The 26939-nt window shown below is 47.1% G+C and overlaps 1 protein-coding gene across 2 annotated transcripts in view; it reads right to left on the bottom strand.

The window, feature by feature from the left end:
• Nucleotides 1-3244: 3244 nt before the first annotated feature.
• The window catches only part of LOC144731729 (FYVE, RhoGEF and PH domain-containing protein 3-like), a 114020-nt gene continuing 90325 nt past the window's right edge, over nucleotides 3245-26939 (bottom strand). For both annotated transcript variants that reach the window (XM_078612924.1, XM_078612925.1), the window contains 12 exons: nucleotides 23814-23970; nucleotides 21924-22062; nucleotides 19693-19751; nucleotides 18209-18355; nucleotides 17107-17202; nucleotides 16203-16282; nucleotides 14572-14602; nucleotides 11892-11987; nucleotides 6978-7103; nucleotides 6361-6537; nucleotides 5815-5958; nucleotides 3245-4801 (listed from right to left, as the gene is read on the bottom strand). In XM_078612924.1, coding sequence (XP_078469050.1) covers nucleotides 4487-4801; nucleotides 5815-5958; nucleotides 6361-6537; nucleotides 6978-7103; nucleotides 11892-11987; nucleotides 14572-14602; nucleotides 16203-16282; nucleotides 17107-17202; nucleotides 18209-18355; nucleotides 19693-19751; nucleotides 21924-22062; nucleotides 23814-23970 — 1567 coding nt within the window. In that variant the 3' untranslated portion in view covers nucleotides 3245-4486. The remainder of the gene's footprint in view (nucleotides 4802-5814; nucleotides 5959-6360; nucleotides 6538-6977; nucleotides 7104-11891; nucleotides 11988-14571; nucleotides 14603-16202; nucleotides 16283-17106; nucleotides 17203-18208; nucleotides 18356-19692; nucleotides 19752-21923; nucleotides 22063-23813; nucleotides 23971-26939) is intronic.

Here is a 26939-nt window from a genome sequence, read left to right as displayed (position 1 = left end):
TCGCATCGTGTCTGCGATACTGTGCTGCTGTCACCGGTCAGAAGTTTTGAGTCGTCAAGTCCTGGGTCAAAGCCAGGACAAATTTGTGCTATAAATACTCACAATGTATCATCAGCAAAATAATAGCGGTATCGCGAGGGAGCGACTTCATGAAAAGTCAGTAAAAATTCGCTTTACTGGGAAATGAACTGCTAGAACTAAAAGCCATTTATATAAAAATGTATCAAGATGTAGTATCGATATATTTGATAATTATGGGAAATCATTGAAAGTTGTGATGATGATTTCAAATGATCTCATATCAACAATGTACGATTTTTGACAATTATCCTGAAAATGTTTGGTCATAATGCAGCGAATGTAAATAAAAAAAAATGCTCATTTAAACAATCTCACAACTTTCGTGGAATTTCCAGCACAAATTGTTGTATTCGTCTAACGTTGGCACATGACAGAGGGAAGTGGAAACTAGCGACAAGAATTTCAGTGGATACCCGTGGGCTTTCTGCCCATGGAGTTTGATGATGATGATGATGTCTATCGCATTCACTTTATTTCATGTTATCTTTTTGGTCTAAAATGCACTCGGTTTCTGTATAGAACTTGTTGTGTTAATCATTCATCAAGTAATTCATAAATTCATTGTGTTAAAACCCTTTATAGATTTTGCTTCCTAAGGCATTTCACTCCAATATCACCGCGACTGCTGCTGTCTGCTCTTTATGTAATCCGCTCTTGTGAGCTCCATGCTGACCTCGCTGACCAATTATCACTAACACGCCCACCCACGACTGCTTTTCTTTCAGGTAGAACTGCAGCCAAACAGACGTATTACCATCTTTTGTTTAAATTTCGATTTACAGCTTTCGTGACTGCAGGGATTCATCTTCTTGGTTCTTTGGGTAAAGTCACGTAGAATGGAAATAATAAAATAATACAAATAAAACATAATAAAATAATTCTCACGACGTTTCGGCCACAACGCAAGCAGTCGTCCTCAGGTGAAGAACAGGTCTGTCGAGAAGACAGAGTTTTATTATGCTTTATTTTTATTATTTTATTATTTCCATTCTACGTGACTTTACCGAAAGAACCAAGAAGATGAATCTTTTGTTTAACTTTCGTGAATTTTTCTTGAGCGTTCTCTTTAAAAAAAAAAAGAGAGTAGAGATTACGTCACCTCTCGACAAAATGCGGTCACTTTGTTCGCAAAAGGAGGTGGAAATGTCAACAAAGACAATCCCAACGAATCGGACGTCTTCCTCAATCCGGTTTCTAAAAGCGGATCAGGAAACCCCGACAAATGTATCTCCGTGTCGTTACGCGGAATTGAAAAAATATCTGTAAAGCATGGTCCACAATACAACCACGACTAATACAACGAGCGTAATGCAAAACTTAAATATAATAATGGTGAGAGGAAAGTACGTAAAAAAACAGTGCCATATCACAAGGAGAAGGGTTCTGACTTTGCCTCTAGTGGTAATACGAGAGGTAGGAATGGCACCACTGTATGTACAAATGCATTCTACAATGAAATCAACCTGCCAATGTCACATCCAGGAGTTGGACTCTGCAAATGCCAAGGGTGATGTTTGTGCTCCGTTGCCCGAATAACCTCCTTTAGCTGTTTCATCGGGGAGTGGAAATGTGTTCTCATTTCCTCCATAACCAGGGATTTAGGCCGTTTGGAAATTGCCAAACGCAAGCTTTTTGCTCTGAGGAATGTCCCGAAATTGTATTTATTTATAAGCTGACCTTTTCTGGGAGCTCTGAGAATGATGTGGTCCCTGATATTTTGACACTAACAATCACTTGCTAACAAAAGCTATGAGCGCAAACCGAAAAAAATACAAAGGGCAATCAAATTCTGCCTCCAAAAGTGCACCCATTTTCTAATTATACTGTGTATAAAAGTACAATGCAGATATTTACACATATTAACTCAAATGTGTTGGCAACAGCAACAAAAATCACTGTGGGGTCTTAATGGATATAATGTTTGCGTTAATAATGTCCACTGTCAAAACAGCTGCGTTTTACTAGGCCACAAATTCGGCTTTAATGAGTGCCACAATTATTTTGGGTGGAAAATAAATAAATGAGTTTGTACATAGCCGTACAATTCGTTTGCTTTTCCCTAAACGTATTATCACAGGTTCGATGTAGCTTAGGCTTAGATAATTTGTCATTTTGTTTTTTTAAGAGAGATCTTCCACCTGCATGTTAATTTTATTGTAATTAAAATTTTTTACCTAAAATTACGTCCGCAATCTTAAATAACCAATAGGGGCCTCGCAAAAGCAGGCCTCAACCGGCCGCCTTCATTATTACGGTGTGCAGGCATGCTTTTTAATATAAAAAGGTATCATCCATGTTAAAAACCTCACAGTTTGAAAAATCCCGCCATGTTTTGTGAGCGTGAAATTATAACTTGGGGAGGGGGGGGGAGGCAGTCTAATATTTGACACGAGGAAAAATGGCGACACGCGCAACGTCTCGTGTGCTGAGCAAATGCTATTCGAACGTCCGTTCCTGCTCCCCGGGAGGGTTGCCACCTCTGAGGGACAAACCCCCCAGGAACATCGACAAAATAAGAAGAATATCTCACAATAGTGGTAGAGGGGATCCACATGTAAACGCATTGTCCCGAGTGGTGTATTACTACGAAACTGACAGCAGACAGGACTCTTGACATGCCGGTAAGACCTAGAGATTTTCAGGGAACGGTTACCCCAAGAAGAGAACGTCCAGGAAAAACCAGGACAGGTGGCAACCCCCATCCCCTACAATCAGTCCTCTGCGGACTGAGCACATGTCTAGCCGATGGCATGATAGACAGGTGTCACACATGTCCTGTTTTGTGCCTCACACAACCGTAGCTTATAAAACATTACAACTACTTGTTTCGTAATTTTAAGAAGAAGAATAGCAGTGCTTACACGCCCCATCCCCCCCCCCCCTTCACCGCCCCCTCCCCCCTTTCCTTAAATGAATCCTTTGCAAGCCATTGAACACTTGCAAGCGCAAACCGAACGCACTCAATCTTGACGCGCAGCACTGTGCTTGCCACTCCAAGGCGAGGGAACACGAGGCCAACTTCGGCAAGGAGACTGATGGACAACGCTTGTTTTGAGGAGTCTCCATTTAATTAAGGCCACTTTTGTGGATAGAAAGAGTTTGCATTTAAATGAAGCCGGGCCTTCGCCGGAATTTGAAGTGGGAAGAAACAGGCAGTTACGACTTTCGTCCGAGTCGAAATCGATTTATTTTTACGTTCCCTCAGCCTTTCGTGTGTAAGGCCTCAGGGGCTCTAAATATGTGTGCCATCCCTTTCTGCTCGTTTAAAAAAAATACATCTGCACACACAGATGACCGAAGGTGAACCAATCACAGTTCAAAATGGCCGTTCGGGGAAGTGATTTGCGTGGCAAGTTTTTAGGCCCAAAACATACAAATATGGCTGCATTCTTTTCAACTGAAGACTATTATCGCATTTTGTTCACTTTGACTGCAGTTAGACTGCATGCTATTGGCCGTATTGCATAATACGGGGATTTCATGAGATGAGATCATGAATGATGTACAGCTGTTTTGTTTATACACTGCTAGATGAAGGTCTTCCTACACTGTGCTGGTCACTATACCACACTATCCTAGTCAGTACAGATTGGTGAGGGAAAGGCCCTAAACCTGTTCAATTATCACTCACTCCTGATGTTAGCCATGGCTGGGAATTGATCTTGAGTCCGCTATGTTTGTAGCGCAGTGTGCTGACTACTGCGCTACCGGTCCACGTCATCGAAACAAAGCATGAGGGTAAACTAGCAGTGCAGAATCCCTAGCTTTGTAGTGCACATGGGCAGTGTCAATGGCATGCAGAAACCATCCAATTATATACTTTAGCTTATTATGGATTCAACAGGAAGTAAAATTGTCTCTTTTTTTAAGAGGGACTTTCCTGATTTGGTAAAATCCTGCAATGACCTGACTCAAGTTTGTTTATAAAATGTTACCATAAATTACATTTGTGATATATAATTGTATTTGTAAAAAAAAAAGTTAAAACAAAATATATTCTTTACCTCCGGACTATTAAGCATCATCAAACATTTTCGTGATTGGCAACTTTGATTTTGTTTTAACCTGCCGGCTTGAATATATTTCACTGGATCGACCACGCAGCCCTTAGGTTTGCCGCAGTTTTGAAAGCAGGCCATCTTATTGCACAATTCGCCTTTGGGACATCCGAATTTTCAATTAGTTTTTTGAAAAAAGAAAATAATCAGCTTTCCCATTTTTCCCCCCACAGAAATCTTTCCTTTCACAACCAACAAAAAAAACCAAAGTGGCCTCGAAACCCTCAAGGTATCCCAACACAAGTCCGTAAAAAGAACTCAAAACCGACACCGACACTGACGGTGACGACGATGACGACGACACAACGCGAACGAATAACGCGACGCAGTGACCGCGTAGCCTTCTACTATGAAGCACTGGTGTCAAGGATGCTGTCCGACTGAGTCGAGGACTCGTCGTTTTGTTCGGCGCCCTCTTCGGGGATGGAGCCCTGCTTGCTGATGACGCTGGGCGACGGGGGGCACGACGGCACCTCGCCGATCGCTGCCAAGGCCAGGTATCCCATCCACCGCCGCTGGCTCTCCTCCCCGTCCGTGCCGAAGTAGAGCGTCTGCCGCGACTGGGTCATCTTGAAGGCGTGGCGCGCCTCGTGCGGGTCGCTCGCTTCCAGGGGGCTGATGGCGTATCCCGGCAGCGGGATCGTCCGCAGAGGCTTGGCGTCCTTGCAGGTCACGCGGGGAGAGGTGTTGATGCACGCGGGAAGGTGGGGTGTGTTAAAAAAAAAAACAGGAAGATGCCGCTGCTGTTTTTCTATTATTATTATTATTACCATCACCATCGTTAACTATGGCTGCAAGTTTGATCGGACATGTTATGTATATCGTTTATTGTTAAATTTGAATCACAGTTGCTATGATTAGCGTTGTTACATCGTTTTTATAGCTTTATTTTGGTGATTTCGAAAACATATGGTTAAGCCGTGTTTCTTGCGGAAGTGCGGAGTTGGCCTGATAACTTTAATCTAAATTGTCTTTTGGTTGTTATTGTTTGACTTACATCACACTGGGATTTTTGCACACAGCGTTGTAATACGGTGTTTTTTTTTCTGGAAGATTTGCTGGTTTATCCAGGATGTTTCTGTTGCGCGTCGTCGCTTTAAGATGTTCTCTGTTCATATTTTGTTTGTTCCGGTTGCACCCGACTCAAGAGCCGCATGGCTCCCAGGGCTACACCTAATAAATGAAACTTGAAAACTTGGACTCATTAGAAAATTATATAAATACTATTCAATTGTAATCGTATGTAATAATCATCATCCCCCTACGGCAGAATAATGCCCATTTGTAGGCCACGTGCTGGAGTCACCTTGTGCCACCACAGGTCTGCACGTCTCTGTGTGTTTGTATGTACGTCGATGGGGAGCGGTGGTGTAGCGGTGAGTGCAGTGCGCTGATATCACAGCGATCAGAGTTCGAATCCCGCTCGTGGCCACGATCGGTAGCGGTTGTCTGAACCCGTCCTAGGCTTCCACTGGGTCGACCCAGCCTTAAAAGTCAGTACCTGGCCTGTGTGGTCATCAGCACTGGGGAGACAAATGCGACCGGGCGTGGTGCTGGTCCCCCCACCCCCTCGTGTGTCATGTCGGCCTTCACAGGTGCTGCTACTTGCTAACGGCACTTGCCTCGATGCTCTGTTGAGGCTATGCGGGGGATCTTTGTGTTTGTGCGTCCGTACCTTTGCGGTCTCATACATGTAGAGGACGAGTGGCTCTGAGCGTGGCACGGTGAACCAGGCGCGGTGCGACGCCTTCACTCCGCGCTCCGACAGACTCAGGAATCCACACAGAATGCTGCCCGCCGGATCCGCCGAGGCACGCCGCTACAAAGACAAAAGATCCCCCCCACCCCAGGATGGCCTTAACAAGACTGTTGGGGCGAGTGCTGTTAGCGAGTACTAACGAAGGCCAGCACGGCACGCGACGGGGGTGGGTTCGTTTATGGCCCTAAAGACGAACTTTTTTTTTTACATTTAGGTCTCGTGATCATATCTGGCTTAGAATTACCGACGTCCATCCTTCCCAGACGACGGCATGAGTTGCGCGTTAAGGTGACAGGAAGACACGTGACGGGTAGAGCTGCGGGGAGGCCACCGTCTCTTCCGACCCAAATGAAAACAGCCGACGACTCTTGAGTCTCGAGAGAAAAAAAAACTCGGCTCGCACCACCGCCCGAAAAAAAACCGCGGCGAGCGGAGGAGGGAGCGCCGGCTCTCTCCACGCACCTCGGCGACCGCGGCGACTCGGGCTCGTCGCACGTCATCGGGCAGCTCCTCCGCCTCCTGCTGCTGTTGCTGCTGCTGAGGCCTCAGGACCCCGTAGCAGTCGTGGCACACGCGGCCCAGCTTGCCGCCCTCGTACTCCAGCTGCGCCTTGTACTCGGAGCACTTGCCGCACACGACCTGCGCCACAGAGCAAATCATCATCATCATCAAATGTAATAGATACAAAACGACGTTTTTTACTCGTAACTTACTCTTTGGTTCTTTCGGTAAAGTCACGTACTCAGAAATAAAATAAAACAAATCACGACGTTTCGACCGCTTGTGTTGCGATCGAAACGTCGTGATTTGTTTTATTTTATTTTATTTTCTACCCACGTTACTTTACCGAAAGAACCAAAGAGTATGGATTCCTGCAGTCACGAAAGCTTCAAATCAAGATTGAACCTCCTCATAACTTATCATGAATCTATTGTAGTCATTGTTATTTTACATTTACCATCCCCCCCCCATCCCGATTATGTTCACTCATGCCAGGAACGTTGAGCAAGGTTTCTGCATTCGCGAGCCTTCCCCAGAACGTACCGCTCGCGGGTCGAAAAGGCTTCTGCTGTACTCACGTGGCCGCAGGCACGGCAGTGGTGCTTCCTGCGCGTGAGGGCGTTGAAGGGCTCCGAGCAGCTCATGCACTCGGACACGCTGCGCTCACGCACAAGGTGAGGCGCCCGTCGCCCCAGCTCCGTGGCCTGCAGGTGGAGACGTGCGGGAAGTGGGGGGGGGGGGTGTGGGGGGGAGGGCGGTCAGAAACGGCGTGGGCTTTCACGCGCGGGGGAGGAGAGGCATTCGATTCCCGCATCGGAGGGAGGATAGTCAGATGTTCGTTCAGAGAGGTGGACGATAAGAGAAACGTTTAGATATTCAATCCAGGAGGTGGATCATGAGAAAGATATTCATTCAGATGTTCAATCACAGAGGTGCATGCATGCATGTTTGTTGAATTTCGTTTGCACTGCATGTTGCCAATTCACGACGCATCGTCCGACACGACTCAGAACACATCTGAACAAAGTTGGGTCTGGTTTCTGAAGCAACTTGGTGTGGAGCTTTTGTTTTTCTCAGTTTTTTTTAACGGATGCTTGCCTGTTTAATATGACAGATAGAAGGAAAAAAACACATCGGCAAGTGATGTTTGACCATACCTGTCAACCTCTTATCAGTGCCCTTCTTGTTACAGACCAATTCAAACCTTATTGGTCACCTTCTTGGTTCTTTCGGTAAAGTCACGTAGAAGGGAAGTAATAAAATAATAAAAACAAAACATAACAAAATAATATAATTCTCACATTATGTTGTTATGTTTTGTTTATTATTTTATTACTTCCCTTCTACGTGACTTTACCGAAAGAACCAAGAAGATGAATCCCTGCAGTCACGAAAGCTTTACATCAAAACTTATTGGTCACCCCGTGCCCTTATAAATCTCAACGTTCATCCTACAAAGTCCCATCACAAGAGAGAAACACAAACAACTAAGCAAAACAAATTTCCCGCATTGAAACGGATGTACGCCGTATGGACCTGAAAACGAAAATTCCCTGTACAAGAACACGGGTTGACAGGGTCCGATTTCACGACGATTCAATTTACGACGCGGTGTCCAGCAACGCTTTGTGCAGCAAAAGCGGGGACCGCCTACATGCAAATGAGCCGTGTGACTTGGGCCTTGAGCGATTCCAATAACAGCCGAGGTCGGTGCAGCTACAAAGGCACTGCAGATGGCAGCACAGCTCAACGTATTGCAATATCGCCCCCGCAAAACCTCCGGCACGACACGAATCCTCTCGCCCACCCTCGATCCGACAAATTCCACTGCGGGGATGCACAGAGAGGAGGCTAACGACGAGCTGTGTTCAAACAAAAACACTCCCGCGGCACCGTCTTCGCGCTCGATATCTGGCGCCATTCTCGGTGAGCGAATATATCTTTGAACGAGTGGCTGGCTGGTAAAATATGAAGGCGGGAAGCATTAAACGACAGGCACAAAGACCCCCCTCCCCGTGTCTTGCCTTCCTATGCACACGCCACGAGTCACAGTTTCCACTTTAGGGATTCGAGCGAGCGAAGGAAAGTCTGTAACAGGATGTGTTCCCAACAAGGACAATACAAAGGTGCATTAGGGACAGCTTGCGAACATGCGCGCAAGCGGTTTTAAAATAAAATAAAAAGTATTTTATATATTAATATACGAAAAACAAACAAACATTTGCGAGCACGTCTTGAAGGAAAAGGGAAGGAGGTTGCTTTGTGACCTTCTGCCGAGGCCATTATTTAGGCAGCTGTATGGCTGAGAGTTTAGCCCGGGGCATCCTGGTGGATCCGGCAAACGCCGCATTCGCCGGACGTCAACAAGGTGCGCAAAACTGCTGCAACAAGTGGAGTGAACCCCAAAGGTCCTGTAATATCGCAGTGCAGCAACATTCAATCTAAACTATGAACTAAACATTATTAGTTTTATATCCCCAGGTAAGGCCCACTGAGCTGTGTAGCTCTAAATTACGATTTAAAGCTTTCGTGACTGCAGGGATTCATCTTCTTGGTTATTTTGGTAAAGTCACGTAGAAGGGAGATGATATAATAATAAAAATAAAACATAATAAAATAATACAATTCTCACGACGTTTCGGCCACAACGCAAGCAGCCGTCCTGCTTGCGTTGTGGCCGAAACGTCGTGAGAATTGTATTATTTTATTATGTTTTATTTGTATTATTTTATTATCTCCCTTCTGTGTAGCTCTGTTTCAAAAGCGACCTGGCCACAAATGGTAGCTCAACGGAGTGGCTTATCGCGTGGAAATATATCGCAGACAAATACTCTGAACGCACGTCGATTCTGAATGTTGAGCTAAAAACAAGATGACCCGGAGAAAAGTGCACGCGACCACAGAGAGAACATGCAAACTCCAAATATACAGGCCTATATTTGGATCGAACCCCCGACCTACTGGAAACCAGGCGAGGTCGTATAGATCTCGCCACCGCTGGCGCCTGTAAAAGTCCTGTGTGTGTACACTCCCAGCCTTCGCCAACGTGCATTGACCAGCGTGGTGAAGTATGGTAAAATATTCATAATCAACGTTTTTGGGTTAGATCGCGTTATTTATAAATGCGTCGTAACCCTCCACCAACCCACACGGCCAATCAGCAAAAAAAGTGTCACGTTGACAAAAGACAAATAGTTCACTGCTTTAGCCCACCGGTGTGTTGAAGCGTGAAACCACAACATTTAAAAATGTTTGAGTAGTACGACGTTTTGCTGGTAATTGCATCCAGCATCATTGGGCAATTCGCCAGAATGGTGAGGCTCTGATCTTGCTCCCAGTCTTAAACAGAGCAGCAGCAGCAGGGTGACGTCATCATTTAACTCATCAGGTGCATGGCCTGGCGAGGCCCTCATCCAGCGGTGGATTGGCAAAGGGTTGCTTATCTAGGCGGTGATGTTATTTGCAAGAGCAGGTTCAATGTTTTGCAGTGGATTGCAGCTGTTTTGAAGTCACAATTTAGGTCACGAAATCCCATCAAACGCTTGCCCAGAATAGAGATTTGCTAAACAACAAAACGGAAGGGGGGCTTTCAACTTGTTTTTCCTGCCGAACTTCCGCAAAAACTGTCGCCAAGACACAAGGCAGCCGTGCCGTCGACAACGCGATGAGAAACACGCATTGAGATTATTATCGATTATTTTGGTGCTATGAATGTCCAAATGATAAGCCACTTTGTTGAGCTGTCATTTGTGGGGATGGTTTAATTTGTATGTGTTTGGGTTATTTGTTTACTTTACTTGAACTTTGAACTGCTGTCATGTTCTTGGTTCTTTCGGTAAAGTCACGTAGAAGGGAAGTAATAAAATAATAAAATTAAAACATAATAAAATAATTCTCACGACGTTTCGGCCACAACGCAAGCAGCCGTCCTCAGGTGAAGAACAGGTCTGTCGGGAAGACGTCGTCTGAATGTCGTGAGAATTATTTTATTATGTTTTATTTTTATTATTTTATAATTTCCCTTCTACGTGACTTTACCGAAAGAACCAAGAAGATGAATCCCTGCAGTCACGAAAGCTTTAAATCGAAATGCTATCATGTTATTGTACTGGTTGTGTTTGTAACGGTTTTACCCGCCCCTACTGGACATCTGAGAAAAAGAGCTTCATATCTCACCGGATTCCTCCAGTAAAAATAAAAAAAAACTGATTTTGAAAAAAGTTTTCAGATTCTGAGCTGTGAATTAACGTTTGAGCAGTGCAACGAGTTTAGTGGCTACGCTGTAAAAATCTGTTTTTTCAGCTTGAGATAATAACGAACCTAACATTCGAGATTGTGGGAATCTTGACTTCAGGATGTCCTCCTGGTTTAACACTGAGTCCTGTTCAGATGGGAGTTTTACGATCGTCGTTCAATGGTTTGTGGACAATGGGACACGTAGATTATCTGAACTTCCTGGAGGTATTAATAAAAACAAAAAACTTATATGATACCGTATCTTATAGATAGATAGATACACACCTCGGCTCTGTGCCCCAAACTGTCTGACATAATTTACTGAGAAAAAAAGGTGTTCATACTATGGCAAAGCTAGCCCTCTATACACAATAAAGTTCATGATCATTACCTACAAACTTCTGGCAGTTTGCCAGCATTGGTTTATGCTCACCTGACTCTGCTGGTGAGATACTGAATGTCAAAAACCAGTCCAAAAGTAGAGGTTTGGGTCGAAAATCTGAGGCCCTGGGCATTGCGTTCCAAACTGATTTTTTTTTATTTTGTCAGGTAAGGCCCACTAAGCTGTGTGGCTCTATTTTAGAAGTGACCTGGCCAAAGAAGTTGGCTCATCATGTGGAATTTTAAGGCGGTCAAGTACTCTAAACACACGCTAATTCTAAATGTGGGGGGCCTGTATAACTCCAAATATACAGGCATCGTCAGGGTTGGGATCGAACTCACGACCTCCTGCATACCAGGCGAGGGAGTTAACATCTTGTCAATGTGTCATACCCGTTCACTGCCACCACCACCACCACCACCACCACCGCCACCACTGCCACCACCACCGCCGGCACTACCGTCACCACCACCGCCACCACTGCCACCACTACCGTCACCACCGGCACCATCACCACTACCGCCACCATCACCACCGCTACCGCCGCCACCGCCACCACCACCGCCACCGTCACTGTCATCACCGGCGGCACCACCGCCACCACCACCACTGCCGCCACCACCACCATCACCATCACTGCCACCATCACTGCCACCATCACCACCACCACCGCCACCACCACCACTGCCGCCACCACCACCATCGCCGCCGCGCGAGCACCATTCACCATCCGTCCCGTGCAGGCCGAACGGCCGCCGACCGTGGACAGGGCCGCGTTAACGAGGACGTCGCCGAGGGGATCCCCCCCCCCCTCCCCCCGGCGATGATCGGCGTGGGGGAGGAGAGGTGCGTTTTGGTTTGGCGGGGGGCTCACCGAGAACTCTCCGTCGTCATCGCGCGTGAAGGAGCTGTTGAACGCCTTGAAGCTCTCGCTGTTCTTCTCGTGCTTCTCTATCGTGTCGCGGATCGCCTGCGAGAGCAAGCGCAAGGAGGGGGGGTGGGGGGGCGGGCGCGGGAGACGCGACTCGCGTTAATCACGGAAACCCGCACGCCGCTCGCTATGCTATCCAGCGAGCACGTCGACTCAGCCCTCGGCTTGATTCATCGCAATCGCGGCCCTCCTTTGCGCCCCGACTCGCAGCGATTAACGCCGACTCTAATGGGACCATCAACCACTGTCGCTCGCGTGCCCCTGCGCCGCTTTTCACGTTTCCGAAGCGGGCCGTGCTCGCTAAAAACTCGCGGCTCTATGGAGCCCAATTAACCGCTCGCAAAGTGGAAAAATCCGGCCGAGATTAAACGTACTCCCAATGGGAACTTAAGCATGCTGTGCACTGCTTATGTACATATACACGCACGCTTAACTGTAGTGTGTAGCTCAGGAGCATAGTGTTCAGGGTTCTTGGGGTTAGAGTTTGGCAGATTGAATCTCCACCTCGGCCGGGTAATGGCAACTGAAAATGTAAATGCCGTCCTGAAAAAAGTGAATATCTACAAGACTCTATCGTTAACAAGGGCAACATTTGATTGTGAGCTGAGTGGCTTTCCCACTGGGGCCACCCAGCCAGCTATCACTTGTAGTCTTCATTACCAATCATGTTCTATCTGCTGCTGGATCAACGCCCTCCCCAAGCCGTCCTCATCTCTCGCAGACCTACACAGGAGCTGATTTCATCACTCCCTCCGCCGGCGCATTTCCTCCCGGGTGTGTTCCTTCCTTTTTGCCGGGCACTTGGTCGTAACTCTCGACCGGTTACAATACCGAAGCGTTCGTGCGGTGCGATTTTCACATTCAACAATGGTTCACTTTTCTTAAATGCCCCCCCGCCCCGCCTCCCCCACTTCCGTTGACCCCGCAGCTATAAATGGTTTCACGGCGGTCGGTCGAGCGGCGGGTCGCGGGCGGTGAGGGTTAAGTGGCCAGACAACGCGGCCAACGTGGAAGAGAGGACCTCTCGAGGGCACCCGCTGGTGTAGGCACTTTTGGCAGCAAGCAATCGCAGGGCTGCACCTTGACTTGAACTAAACCGAAACTGTTTATTTTACCAGGTGAGGCCCACTGAGCTCGAAATCTCTTTTTCAGAAGCGACCTGGCCGCAGACTGAACACGCATTTCTTGGGAGCTGCTTTTTGTGTTTAGTTTGTCCTTCCCGGCAGCTCCGATTAGCACGGTTGGCTATGTACGGTGTAAAGTTCAACGGACATACATACAGACGATACCTGAACGAAGTGGCTTATAGTGACCATTTATAGCAGCCAAATGCTCTAAATGAATGTTTACAAACGTGGAGGGGAAAAAAACGGAGGACCCGGAGAAAAGATCCACGCGGCCACGGGGAAAGCGACATGCAAACTACAAAATACACAGCAGGCGTCAGGATTCGGGATCGAACCCACGACCTCCTGTATACCAGGCAAGGTAGTTAACGTCTCTCCCACCGCGGCACCGGGGTCTGTAAATGCGAAACAACACCCTATCGACGACGTGGGAATCGCGTTTTTTACGCAGAGCAGCGTCCCACCCACCACTCCCCACCGCCACCGCTCCACGTCGCTCGCAATCATTGTGCGGTAAATAGCGCGGCATCGGCACAATCGGCACACGCGTGGCTTGGGACCGCGACACACTCGCGCGCGCGTCTGGGAGAGGAAGCGTTAACAATGGACCCCGGGCTACAAAGGTCTTTCTGCTTTTTACGTTTTCGCTCGCAAAGATCATATCGCCGTTTCCAACCCCTCGCGTTTTTACATTATTTATAGCCTAATCAGATTGACGCTATAATGTGTCGGGAGCATGGGAAAGGCAATAAAGCGGCCGTTTATAAGGGAAACCGGTGGTATATAAATTAAAAAAACGAACAGCGACAGCTTTAAAAGTTGTCACACAAAGCTATAATCTGTTCATTAAGGAATTATAATAATTATACAGCAGTGTGAAATGTGAGGCTGAAATGTTGGCAACACGCTCCTTGTACACTTCAGTCCATCTCGAGGGCATTTGACCAATTATACCACGTTGGCCAGACATCATGGAAAAGGCAGAGTTTAATAAAGTTGGCTAAGATTGCCATCAAATTGTAACGATTTAATAAAGGATGACATATGTATGGACACCCTCTGGTAACAATATTTTTACAAATTGGATTCAGGGGGGTCTATAAGGATGTCGGACAAGTCGGACATAAACTTAAATATTTTGGAATAATTTGCTTTCGACTGGCCGAAAGTGTTTTCCCTCCACATTTAGAAACACGCGTTTAGAGTTTCTAGCTGCTCTAAATTTCAACACGATAAGCCACTTCGTCGAGCTATCATTAGTGGCCAGGTCGCTGCTGAGAAAGAGCTGAATAGTTCAGTGGGCCTTGCCTGGTGAAAAAAAAAATAGCAAACGAAAATAGTTACTTGCATCTGTGCACCAATGCAAAAGCATCACCAAAGAACACAATTCGAATGGCAAGGCCTCCACCAATAGGAAAGGGTGTGACTGTTTTTCTCTCTCTCTCAAGAGAGAGAAGCATTGTGGGCAAATTCAGCGAGTGGTGTTATTGGCGTACCTTGACCCACTCTTTCTTCTCAGCTTCTGATCTGTAACAAGAAATAGAACGATGAAGTCACAATAAAGCAAACGAAGAAATGAGCAAGCCCAGTCTCGTCTCACTAGAGCAAGGGATGGCCAACCTGTTTCAGACGAAGAGCCGAAAAGTGCCCATGAGTTCGACACAGAGCAAAGTGCGTGTATATATTGACAGTTTTCAGCACAGCACGGGAGTCATTCATTATTCTTTGCTACTGTGATAGCGCGTTCTCCTTTACGCCGCCTTCGATAGAGGTGCATGTGGTGGATTAAAGAGCCACATGCAGGTCAGGAGACGCAGGTTGGGCCACTGCTGCACTCACCACAGTGCTCTACAATGCACTGGGATGACTGATGCCACAGCTGATTTAATGTCATTTCTTACACGTTTTGTTAAGCATCACCTGGTTAAAGAACGGAACCTAAATTTACACGTTTTCATCCAGGAAATGTAAAATTTCTTCTGGCAGTTTTTTTTTTTTATTCACACAGTACTAGTTGGCTGTGTCAGGTGCTGCGGGGTTTAACGACACATTTATATATTTACGCGAGCTAACCCAAAACACCTCTATTATGGATGATATTGGTCGTGAAAGCCTACGTGTTAAACTAAAATAATAATAAGTATACAGCAGAACCCCTCTGAACGACCACCCCTGTTAACAGCTTATGACGCGCCTCCACAGAGCCCAATGTGTTCGCTTACCGACCATTCCCCCTGCTAACGACGGGATTATGACGAGTACGCGACCGCCAATGTCGGCCAAACGGCGAGCTCCAAAATGGTCTGACCAGGCCTCAGCCAATCAGCGACGTCCATTCACGAGTATTGGGGCATTGTTTACATTGAATGCTATCGGAACGAATTAAGCATTAAGCATGTATTTCCTATACTCGCTTTAACAACCAAATCACTTCACGACCTGTTTCGTGGAACCAATTACCGTCGTTAAGAGGGGTTCTACTGTATTGTTATAATAGTTGCAATGAGAATTACAATCAATCCCACAAACAAATTGGCGAATAAACCTTCAGCGCATGCTTGTTGAAGGGAGCTGAGCAGGGCAGCACTGGTTCACTTAAAATCACTCGCCACTAATGTTAGCCATGGCCAGGAATAAAACTCAAATCGCTGGGGTTTAGAGTCCAATGCTCCCGCCATATTCAAGTTTAAAATCTCGCAGCCGGGAATGAAACTGGCGTCGCGGGGTTCGTATGGCAGCGAGATATCTGCCGCTGCTCCGCCGCCCTTATCGTAATAACAACACCAATGCGGTGCATCGGCCTTCCTTCAGAGCACTTGCATTTGTCCCAATATGAAATCCTGCAGGACATCCTGCACTTCCGTAACAAGGTTCCCCCCCGATCGTGACTTGGACCACTTCGGACCCAAGGGAGCGGCGCGCGGAGGCGTTGCGGTGGGATTTGCGTGGGAGGAAGTGATGGCCGGGAGGGGGTGGGCAAGTGAGAAGGAGGTTTGTGTGGCGGGTGGCTGGGAGGGAGGAAGGGAAGAGGAGATGGTGTGTGTGGAGGGGGAGGGGGGATGGTGTATGGGGTGAAGGAGGGAGGGAGGTTTGCGGGGTGGGATGACGGGTGGGCGCGAGGAGTTACCGTGCTCGGATGACCAAGGCCCTCTGCTTCCCCGAGACGCTGAACGTGTACGGCTGCCCTTGGGACTCGACCTCCTGCAGCTGTTGGGCGGGAAGAGCGCGTCGCGTGTCAGCACGCACCGCGCCGCGTGTCGGCACGCGTGCCGGAACGCACGCTGGGATGAGCCGGGGGCTCGTTGTTTAGACACGCATCCTTTATTCAGGAACCACAAGACCGGGCGGCTGATGAGGTCAGAGACACTGAGCTTGCACCGTTGACATCCACGGTTTGAGTCCGGCTTCTGGATGCCTGTGGTTCAACGGGGTTCTCCAGTGGAGGGAGCTGATTATCTTTGCCCGGTTGCCGACGGCTGCACAAACACCACTGTGTTGAATTATTTTTTTTTTACTTGATTTGACAAAATGTAAGCACCGATCGCTACAAATATTGGTGCGATGTTACGAATATCTCTACACCAGGCTTTGTGGGTAAGTTCAGTTCCCCTGGTGTGGATAAGCGAGGTCACACTCAGGAAGTCAGTAAGCCACAGCCTTCTGTGGCTTACTGTTCTGACGCAGGCACCAATTCCTGACCAAAGAGACACTCAGCCCCAAGGGCTTGAACCCCCGGCCATGTCTCAATCAACAAAGTCATCAGCATCCTTAGAAACACCCAGCACCCCGACGGCTTGAGCCCAGAACCTAAGAGGTTGTTGCTCCATTATCCTGACTTGAACATCGGCATCTGAAAGACGGCAGCCACAGCCCGTTGGGGCTTCCAGCACAAAACCCCTCGGAGGTGCCGGTGCGGTGCTCAAACAACGATGCAATTGAGCCGCCCGCCGTCGTGGCCAGCAACGTGAGTGGCAAAGACGCGTGGGGTTTGTGTGGAAGTGAATGGGGGGGGGGGCTGGTGCTTGCAGCACCTGCATGCCGTCGATGTTGAGCCTCGTGCGCACACTGAAACGCTGCTGCCCCATGAGTCGCAGCTTGGGCACGCAGTAGAGGAGCATGTTGTTGAACTGGGGTTGGAGGGATAGGCGAACACACGCACACATAGAGCGCAAATTAGACGTTGTGTCTCTCGGCTTATATCTTGGAAAATATTTTTTTTGCCATGCTCAGCTGCTGCTGCTGCTGCTGCTGTGACAATGTCCTCGCCAAGTTACCACCGTCGCATCGTTTATTACATGTCGCTTGGTTGGAGAAGTGACGCAGTGATTAGCTGTGAACCCGCCAGCCTGACGATGATTATAATCATTCACGGCTAATATCAGTGGCGGATGCCATCGGAAACCAGGACTGGGCCCCTACCCCATGGCTTCACCAACTCGGCCAGTGCGCGAAGCTCAGCCAGACTTACAACTCATTGTTGATAATGCCCAAGGCTCAACGAGCCCGGGGAAGGCAAGTTCAGAATGACCAGAGTTCAGTGCTAATTCATGAACATTCGAGAGTCAGACTAAGGCACCTATAGAATCTATTTTTCCGTTGTTCAACCAATCTGCACCGGAGCTATCCCGTGTCAGCCTGGTGCGGCTTAGGAGGTACCAGGTTGTTCTTCACACTGCCGAAGCTGAGCTGTGCCAGTGGCACCAATGAGATTTGGGAGCACTGTGTCTCCGTATATGTACGTATGTTGAACTTGTTTTGCACCGTACATAGCCACCCATGCTATAATCGGAAGTTTCGTTGGAAGGACAACAAACTAAACGCAGTGTAATCGCTGGTCTCACAAGCAATGAACCCGGAATTAGCCTCGTCAGTCAAGTTGATCACGGTTTGGTTTTGGCTTGGCACGGCATATATTCAGTAAAAATGCCACCCGTACCGTCACAGTGGAAAAGGGGTAAAACATTCCCAGGCAGGGTACATTGATGAAATTCAAGGCTCGGAGAGAGCGTGCGAAAACGGCGAAGCCACAGCCAGCACCTTGGAAGCCGCGTGGCGTTCAGAGCCAAGGCGGGTGTTTGTTGTGAAACGGTGACAGAGGCCTTGGCATCACAGGCCCGGCCCAGGGGCTCCTACCAGGAACAGGTGCCTCTCCTGAGCGGTGCCGTTCTTCGCAGACAGCTTGAGGATCTGGCCCTCCTTGATGAGCTCGTTAGACGGGTGGACGATGTCTTCCTCACCGTCCAGCATCTCGTACACCTCCAGCAGCTTGTGCATTTTCTCCTGCGTCGACCCAGGCGCAAGACGGGAATCGGAATATTTGTTAAGAGATGTCCATTATGGTCGGGTCAGTCCAACAACAACAACAACAACGACGACAATTATTATAAAGAATGTTTTCAATAAGTAAAGTTATTTTTTTATTTTTATATACTTTTACATAACCTGTTACTTGAAGGAGCATGGGCAATTTGCTCCCAGCTAGCCGGGAATGGATCGGAAAGGTTGAATTATTGGCATTAACAAAATTAGAATCTGTAGCGAACAGAAAAATAACTTAAGTACAGTCAATATAGCAAGTTTTAGTTTTCTTTATTACGCACTGCAATGCAACGTGCATTTGGAGTCTTTTGGCTGCTATACATTTCCACATGGTAAGTCACTTCGTTGAGCTATCAATTGTGGCTTCTGAAAAAATTGCTACATAGCTCAGTGGGCCCTACATGGTAAACAATAAAAAGAGTTTGGATTTAGTGGTCCATTAATGCGTTGCATTGTATTCATTGGCAGGTCACGTGTACAGTAGTAATATATGTATGTGTGTTGATCATTTCTTCGCACCGTATGTAGCCAACCGTGTTAATCGGAGGTACGGGGAAGTACAACAAAGCTCAACCCAAAAAGCAATTATGAAGAAATTCGTTTTCAATCTAGATTTAAAAGTACATAGCTCGAGTGGCTTTCAATTATCGTAAGGAAGAGCGTTCCAGACGGCCGCCAAAGCACATCTGTGACCGTCTTCGATGGCCAGCCAACAGCCGCTGCTGCGAGGATGACCGGAGTTTCCGTGGAATGGCCAGGAACATTCGTGGTGGATATTTTTTTAAGTTCTTGATCGTGAAATTTCGATTTAAAGCTTTCGTGACTGCAGGGATTCATCTTCGGTAAAGTCACGTAGAAGGGAAGTAATAAAGTAATAAAAATAAAACATAATAAATAATTCTCACGACGTTTCGGCCACAACGCAAGCAGCCGTCTTCAGGTGAAGAATGAGACACTGCCAAGCTAGGAGCTTATATATAAGCTGAGTTGGAGGTGGAAGAAGAGCGCCTTAACAAAAGAATGTGCATATCAAGAGGAATTTACGCATTTCCCATGAATATGCTAAATTCCTCTTGATATGCACATTCTTTTGTTAAGGCGCTCTTCTTCCACCTCCAACTCAGCTTATATATAAGCTCCTAGCTTGGCAGTGTCTCATTCTTCACCTGAAGATGGCTGCTTGCGTTGTAGCCGAAACGTCGTGAGAATTATTTTATTATGTTTTATTTTTATTATTTTATTACTTCCCTTCTACGTGACTTTTCTTGATCGTGAATGCATTTATAAATGTTTCTCACCATTTTCCTGATGGCGGCATTGGAATGGTTTGCGGCTGTGGAGATGATTTCCAAGGATTCTGAAAATGGAAAAGTAAGACGATTACTTATTGGTGCATTCTTTTGCAACACTTCAAAAAGGCGGTTTTGCTGAATAAGAAAAACAAACAAGGTCATCTTTGCAATGCACGTTTTTACTTGCTTACAGGTATTAAAACGATGATGATAATGGTTACAATCGTTATGTTTCTACTTGTTTGCCTCATTTCCATCTTGGTCGATAGACTTTTACTCTTGTTGTATTTTCCCATGTGTATAACACTATGTAACACAATTTTTGTTCTTGGGTACTGAGTGTTATTTTTAAATTGTTTATGAATAAAAAGTATAGAAAATGGCTATTATTCCCTACAAACTTTGCTTTTGTGACCAGGACTTTACGTGAACGAAAAACACAAATGCACACGTTTTCTCATTGAAAATAGGTAAATTTCAAAATATCACTGTGCTGGTCACAAAAGCAAAGTTTGTGGGGAATAACATCCATTTTTCATACTTTTGAGGCATAAGCAATGAGGAAATAACACTTACTACCCAGGAACAATTTTTTTTGTTCCACAGTGTCATTAAAGGAAAGTATTATTCCTATTATTAACGTTATTACTTAAAAATGTATGGCAACTGTATTGAATGACAACCACAAACTCTAAAAAATAATTGGTTGGGAACACGGCTCTCGTCGCTGTTTTGCGTTCGGTAGCCTAAGAAAAGCACGGCCTAGACACCCATCGGGAGTTGAATGTCGATGGTGGCAAGAGGTCACTGGTGGGGCAATGAAATAAACAATTCGGTGCACAACTGACAGCGCTGGTGAAAGATGTCAGGGCTGGTCACGATCACAAGCGTCGCGCTGGGCAGAAAAAAATCGGTAGGGTTGAAGTCGGCGAGAAATATGAAGACCGTCGCGATGACGCGGAGGGAAACCAGGACCCACGCGGGCATACGCGCAGACCGTTGGGGCAAGCACTGTTAGCGGGAACCTATTCAGGGCCTGTCCGACGGTACAGTGCATCCGTCGATGGCACGTGGTAGGGCCAGGACCATGCACACAATCCTGACCTCTTTTGCCTCCTCAAATATGACGTTTACCACAACACTGCACCAGGGGATCTTTTCAGGCTAAGTTGACCTACTTGCGCTGGTCGCGTCCTTTAACCCCATCACGTGAATTGATTCCTCGTTGATTTAAAGCATAGTGACCTGTCTTCTCTCAATGTACACTGTGCTATTACACTCATTCTCATTATTTGCACTGCTTCCAAATGAAAAAAAAAGTTCCTTTTTAATTCCCTGGTCAATCTTGTGCCGCTGTGGAATCACTTCATTTTGTTTAATCCATTCCCAAATTAATTCGCAGTCGTGCTATTGACATCATGGTGAGCGGTGAGCATCCTGAGAACACGGTATCCCAGAACTAGTTCTGAAGTCGCTTCAAATAGGCCTCTTTATAACACCGTTTGTACTCCCAGCGGACAAAACTGTGTTTCGCCGCGTGTCAAACGAACTCAATATTTTACTTTGCAGAGGAGGATTGCGTTAAAACACTCAACTATAAATATGACGACGCGTCCCTTCGTGCGGTCATCGGTGAACCAGCTGAGACCATGAACTCGTCACACGTGAAAAACCCGCGTTCACCGTGGGTGACTGCAAAGCCCAGATTTGAAGCCAAAATCTCAGTGGTGGCTGGCTCGGTGCCCTGGCATAGAATTAGCCTCTAAGCCACGCAGCCAACTCCTGTTTTTATTTACAACGAGTCTCCCTCCGCCTTCCGCGTGCAACTGTCCGTGAGCGGTCAAGCGAGCGGCTCGCCATCAGAAAGGGCGCGAGTATTAAATCCCCCGGTTGGGTGCCGAATCAGCTAATCATGCCTCCGAGGGTCAATGCTCGTTTGCGTAGAAAATTACTTTGACCATTTGGAAAGTGCCGCCGCGCGACATGAGAGACGGGTGCCAGAAATAAGTGGCGCTACTTTGGCACAAGACAGAGGAAAGTGGAAACAAATGACGAAATGTGCGTTGGACACCTACGGGCTATCTGCCCGTGGATCATGATGATGATAATGATCTGGGTTTGCGCAAAAAACAAACACGCGACACGATGCCGCACGCACACGTGTGCTGCGAGCAAAAACGTGCGCAGATTCGCGCAGGACGCGCGCCGGGACCAAAGGCGGGACGTGCGTCGCTCACTCTCCGCGTCCTTGCGATCGACCGCGTCCTCGGGCAGCCGCTTGAGGTAGTCGCGCAGCAGCAGCTCGTACCGCGGGATCCTCTGCACCGGCTCCAGCATGTGGTGCTGCAGCGTCAGGTTGTGGCAGATGTCCCGCTTCTGTTTCATTCAAGGTGGGGGCGTGGCGGCGGGGGGGAGGGGGAAAGTAAATTAACGAATGCAAATAATGATTATTGGCTCGGTGTGGTTTGCGGCGATTCACACGGTGGGTGGGTTTGCCCCGTAGTGGGGCAAAGTGTGGGTACGTCCACCTCTCCCGGGACATTTGGCCAGCGTGGAACATTCGGGCAAAATACCCCTCGAGAGCAGCGGTGGCCCAACCGGCATCTCCCGAGCTCTTTAAATCCACCACGTGTGGCTCTATCGAAGGGGCATGACGTAGAACACACTGCTATCACAGTAGCAAAGAATAATTAAATGTCTCCCGTGCTGTGCCAAAAAGTGTCAGTATATACACACTTAGATATACACACTCGGCTCTGTGCAGAACTCATGGGTACTTTTTGGCTTTTTGTCTCATTGTCTGTTATGGGTTGGCCACAAATGCTCTAGAGGGGGCCTCTCTAAAGATCCCTATGGTGAAGGCCCTCCCGTCAGCGGTGGCGTGAGCGAGACACTGCAGGGTTGCACCTTTCACTTTTTTTGTTTTCACAACAAAGAATCAGGGGAGTTGGCATTCATCAAACATTGATGGCTCTGAGCCCAAGGTGGAAATTCCACATCACTCTGGTGGGATGGCAGTGAAGAGAAGTGGGGTGGGTGAGCCCATGCGTGTGAGCCTCTTGTTGATATCCTCCTCAAATGTGTAGGTTTTGTATGTACATTGAACTCCTACATAGCCACCCGTGCTAATCGTGCTCCTCGGAGGTTTTAATGCTCGTATTCTTAAAATTAATAAAAGTTTAATTAATTTAAATTTTTTACCTACGTGACTTTACCGAAAAAAACCTAAGAAAATGAATCCTTGCAGTAACGAAAGCTTCAAATCTAGAAGTTTTAATACTCGGCCAGACAAGCTTTTGTGCACGTTCACCTACGGCTTCGAGAGGTGACCAAGAGATATCAGCGCTGTCGTGAATTCTTGATTCCATCTGTGCAGAACTTTTTTTGAGTAATTCCCCTCCCACCCGCCCCCAGTGGGGGCGAATCGGGTTCCCCTCGCGCGCGCAGGACGCTCCCACACAAAAGCGCGGGGTGTGCTAAATTCATTTGAATCGGCCGAAACATTCCACATAAGGCAGACAACCATGAGGATCTCCCGAAAATAGATGCCTGAACCACCAACCAAGCAGCCACCCCCGAAAGCGCCACTTCACGGAGTTCATCTGGTTTCTTTTTAATTATAATTTTCCCACTCGAGAGAACAGACGGACTTGGCACGCTCTTGGAAGCCAGCAATAATAGCAAACACACGCTTTGAGCTCCCCTACATTTAAACAGACGGGCCCTCAGTTGGGTGTTCAACAGATGCTGCAAACTTAATAATTTTTTTACCTGTTTCTTCCATATTTATTATATACGCTGCCAAATCTCTCTTCGCCTGATGTTGATTTGTAAAAAAAAAAAAAAATTTGTCCGAAAAGACAATTTTTTTATCATGGTACTGATGCGGAATGGAATGTATTTCCTGGATTATTTTTATTTTTTCAAAAGAGTCAAAGAAGCACTTCTACGGCTGTTGTCCACATCTTATCGAGTGAATGAATGCAACAACTTTTGGCAGGGCCGTCCTGAAAAAGAATCACGCAACTCAGCGAGGCTTTCCTTGCATAAACAATCATCGTGACAATACAACGCAACATTTTATCAATAACGAGCGTTTATACATGATGACGATGATGATACAGCACCTGTATCTCCTGGATGATGGCCTTGAACGGAGAAGACTTCTCCATCCACGTGTTGAGCAGGTCCATGGCTCGGTCAAAGTTCTTGACGTACTCCCCATACATCTTGAGGAAGGGAGCCAGCTTCTGCAGGACATCTCCGATGCGGGGATTCTCGTGCCTGGTACAGCAGACGGGGAGGGCCAAACAAACGGACGTGCCTTGTAGAGACCGGCCCTGTCACAGGAACGAGGAATCTCTACCACTGGCTCAGGTCGGAGAGTGGAGGTGAATTGCCTGCCACGTTGCTCACTTTGAGTGGAATTGAGAAAATCTGACCTGGCGTTCGCAATTATTTATTATGCGCACGGATGGAGTCCTCCCTTGGATATAGAAACATTCTCTATTTTATTTTCAAGACGCTGTCATGGTGAAAACGCCGGCTCAGTTCTCACTCCCGACACGGCAGCTGAAACGATGGCGCGAGTTTCTTAAATCTCCACGCCCACCGCCGCCTTTATCCACCCAGCAGTCTCAAGGTGTTCACGACAATTAAGTCGATCGGTAGGACGCGCACAGTGGGGTAAAGTGTGAGTACTCCCCATGACGTGCAGCCAGTGTGGAAGAGTAAATACCACCCAGAGGGCCTTTCTATAGAGTTCTCTGGTGGAAGCCCTTCTATGCATGTGCGTATGTACATTGAACTTATTACGGACCGTTTGTAGCCAATCGTGCTAATCAGAGGTTACTCGGGGAAAGACAACAAACGAAAACGCAAAAAGCAATTCTCAAGAAATGAGTTTTCAATCTAGATTTTAAAAGTGCATAGCTTCAGTGGCTTCCAAATATTGTAAGAAAGAGCGTTCCAGACGGCCGTGGAAGCACATCTGGAAGCGCGTGATGCGGTGACCGTCTTTGTTCGATGGTCAGCCAAAAGCCGCTGCTGCTGCTGCAATATCTCAGAGAGGAATTGGTGGCCGTGACTCCATTCCCAATGTGACCGATGCCTCATGGATTGGCTCACAAGTGACAAAGTCACATTAATCCCTCTATTTAAGACCAAAGCAGGAGGATTTCTCCACAACTCTGGTTGTCCGCCTGATGATGCTATTGTTTAATTTCTGGCGAAACGTTGTACTCGAATGATAAATCTCGCGGGTTTACTCTCCAACACACAACCGGTGTGCTGAACTAGTAACGAATTGGCACGTTTTGATTACTTGACAAACCTTACTAATTAGCTGTGTCGGGTGGTGGCGGCTTTAATGACACATTCATATTTACGCGATCTAACCTAAAAACCTCTATTATGGATGCCTCGTTACTTTTCAACACTTCCAGCTTTCTGTCGCCCCCCGCCCAGCTACGACCAGGCCTTCCCGACACCTCCTTGTCAATCCCTCTTGTTCTGTTGCCAACAAAACCTCACCACAAAAACCCAATTCTTCATTTCAAAACATTATCATCCTGTGTACATTTTGCAATCAATGTAAAGCACCTCGGTGATAGGCTCTATATACATCTTCATAGGATGAGCGGCTGAATTTCCATTGTGGACAACTTTGCAAGCAATGTTTAAGCAGACAAAATCATTCCCCTCCCAATCCCCAGAGCCACTTAGGCAACACTGTGCCAATCGCTGATCAGTAATTTAGTTTCTCCCTCCAAAGTAATTTGGGGTTTTATTTGTGTCGCAAAAAAAAAACAAAAGCCAAGCAAAGCCTTGATGCGGATTAACCCCAAATTACAAAATCCCATCTGTACGCCCCGCTTCCGTGAGCACAAACGACATCAGATTCGACATTTATTTATAAACTGCTCCTCCTGCAGCTGCAGAGAACTGCGTGTTACACACCGCCAACGGAAGCCACGTTCGCCGTCAGGAGGATTGGCGCAGCAGGCAATCCCCCTCCTCTCACTAATTACGCAGACTGGGGGAAGGAGAGATTAATAAATTAAATAAGACTGTGGGGGATGCAAGGCAATTGATCACATTTCAACCAAAAGAAAAGATGTGTTATTAATTACAGCAGGAATGCCGCCATGGTGCGATGGGTCGCACGCTTGGGACGTACAATCTACGATTTTTGCCGGTTTCATTCGACCTCCTGGCACGGTAGTTGACATGCGGGGTGAGTTTCTTGCATCTCTTCACCCTCTTCCAAGGTGTCCAAGCAGCAGGGTGGAGGGGGACCAAGAGGGGCACTTTACCGCTCCCTCTAGCGCAGCGGTCGGGAACCTATGGCTCGCGAGCCATATATGGCTCTTCCAGTGACGGCATATGGCTCCCAGACAATTTTGAGTTGAAAAAAGAAAAAAAATCAGTTTGGAACTGATTTTAAAATACTTGTGATATTGCTTAATAATACTGTGTCATTTTAAAGTAAACAGAAATTAGTTTTGAAGATAAATTTCACGGGTCACGCCTGCATGAAGCTCAACCTCACCACGTATGAACCAGACTACAAGGCCATCAGCAAAACCATGCAGCACCAGAAGTCGCATTAAAAGTAAGACATATTTAATTTATTATACGTTAAAAATACTATATGGCTCTCAATGAAATATATTTAGAAATATTTGGCTTTTATGGCTCTCCCAGGCAAAAAGGTTCCCGACCCCTGCTCTAGCGGATGCCCTTCCGCCAGCAGTGTCGTGAGCATGCAATTGCGGGACTGCGCCTTTACCTTTCTGCATCTATCTGCAACTCCGATTAGCACGTTTCTGCGTCTGTCCACACGGTTGGCTACGTACGGTGCCGAAAGAAGTTTAAAGTATGTACCTAACATATCCACGGAGAACCATGCGGATAGCAGGGGTAACTGTGAAAATAAACATGAAACCATTTAAAAACGACTAAACTATTTTTCTTTATTTTACCAGGTCAGGGTCACTGAGCTATATAGCTCTTTTCCAGAAGCGACTTGGCACCAAATGATAGCTCAATGAAGTGGCTTATCACGTGTAAATTTATAGCAGCCAAATACTCTAAACGCATGTTTCCAAATGTGGAGGGAAAAAACAGAGGACCCGGAAAAAAATACGTGACCATGGGGAGGACACGCAAATTCCAAATACACAGGCGTCAGGGTCGGGATCGAACCCACGACCTCCTGTGTACCAGGTGAGGTAGTTAACATCTCACTACTG

This window comes from Lampetra planeri, chromosome 40 (genome assembly GCF_965212315.1).
Source record: "Lampetra planeri chromosome 40, kcLamPlan1.2.h2, whole genome shotgun sequence".
NCBI lineage: Eukaryota > Metazoa > Chordata > Hyperoartia > Petromyzontiformes > Petromyzontidae > Lampetra > Lampetra planeri.
The sequence above is the reverse complement of the archived record's forward strand: the minus strand, read 5'-3'. Positions and strand labels throughout refer to the sequence as shown.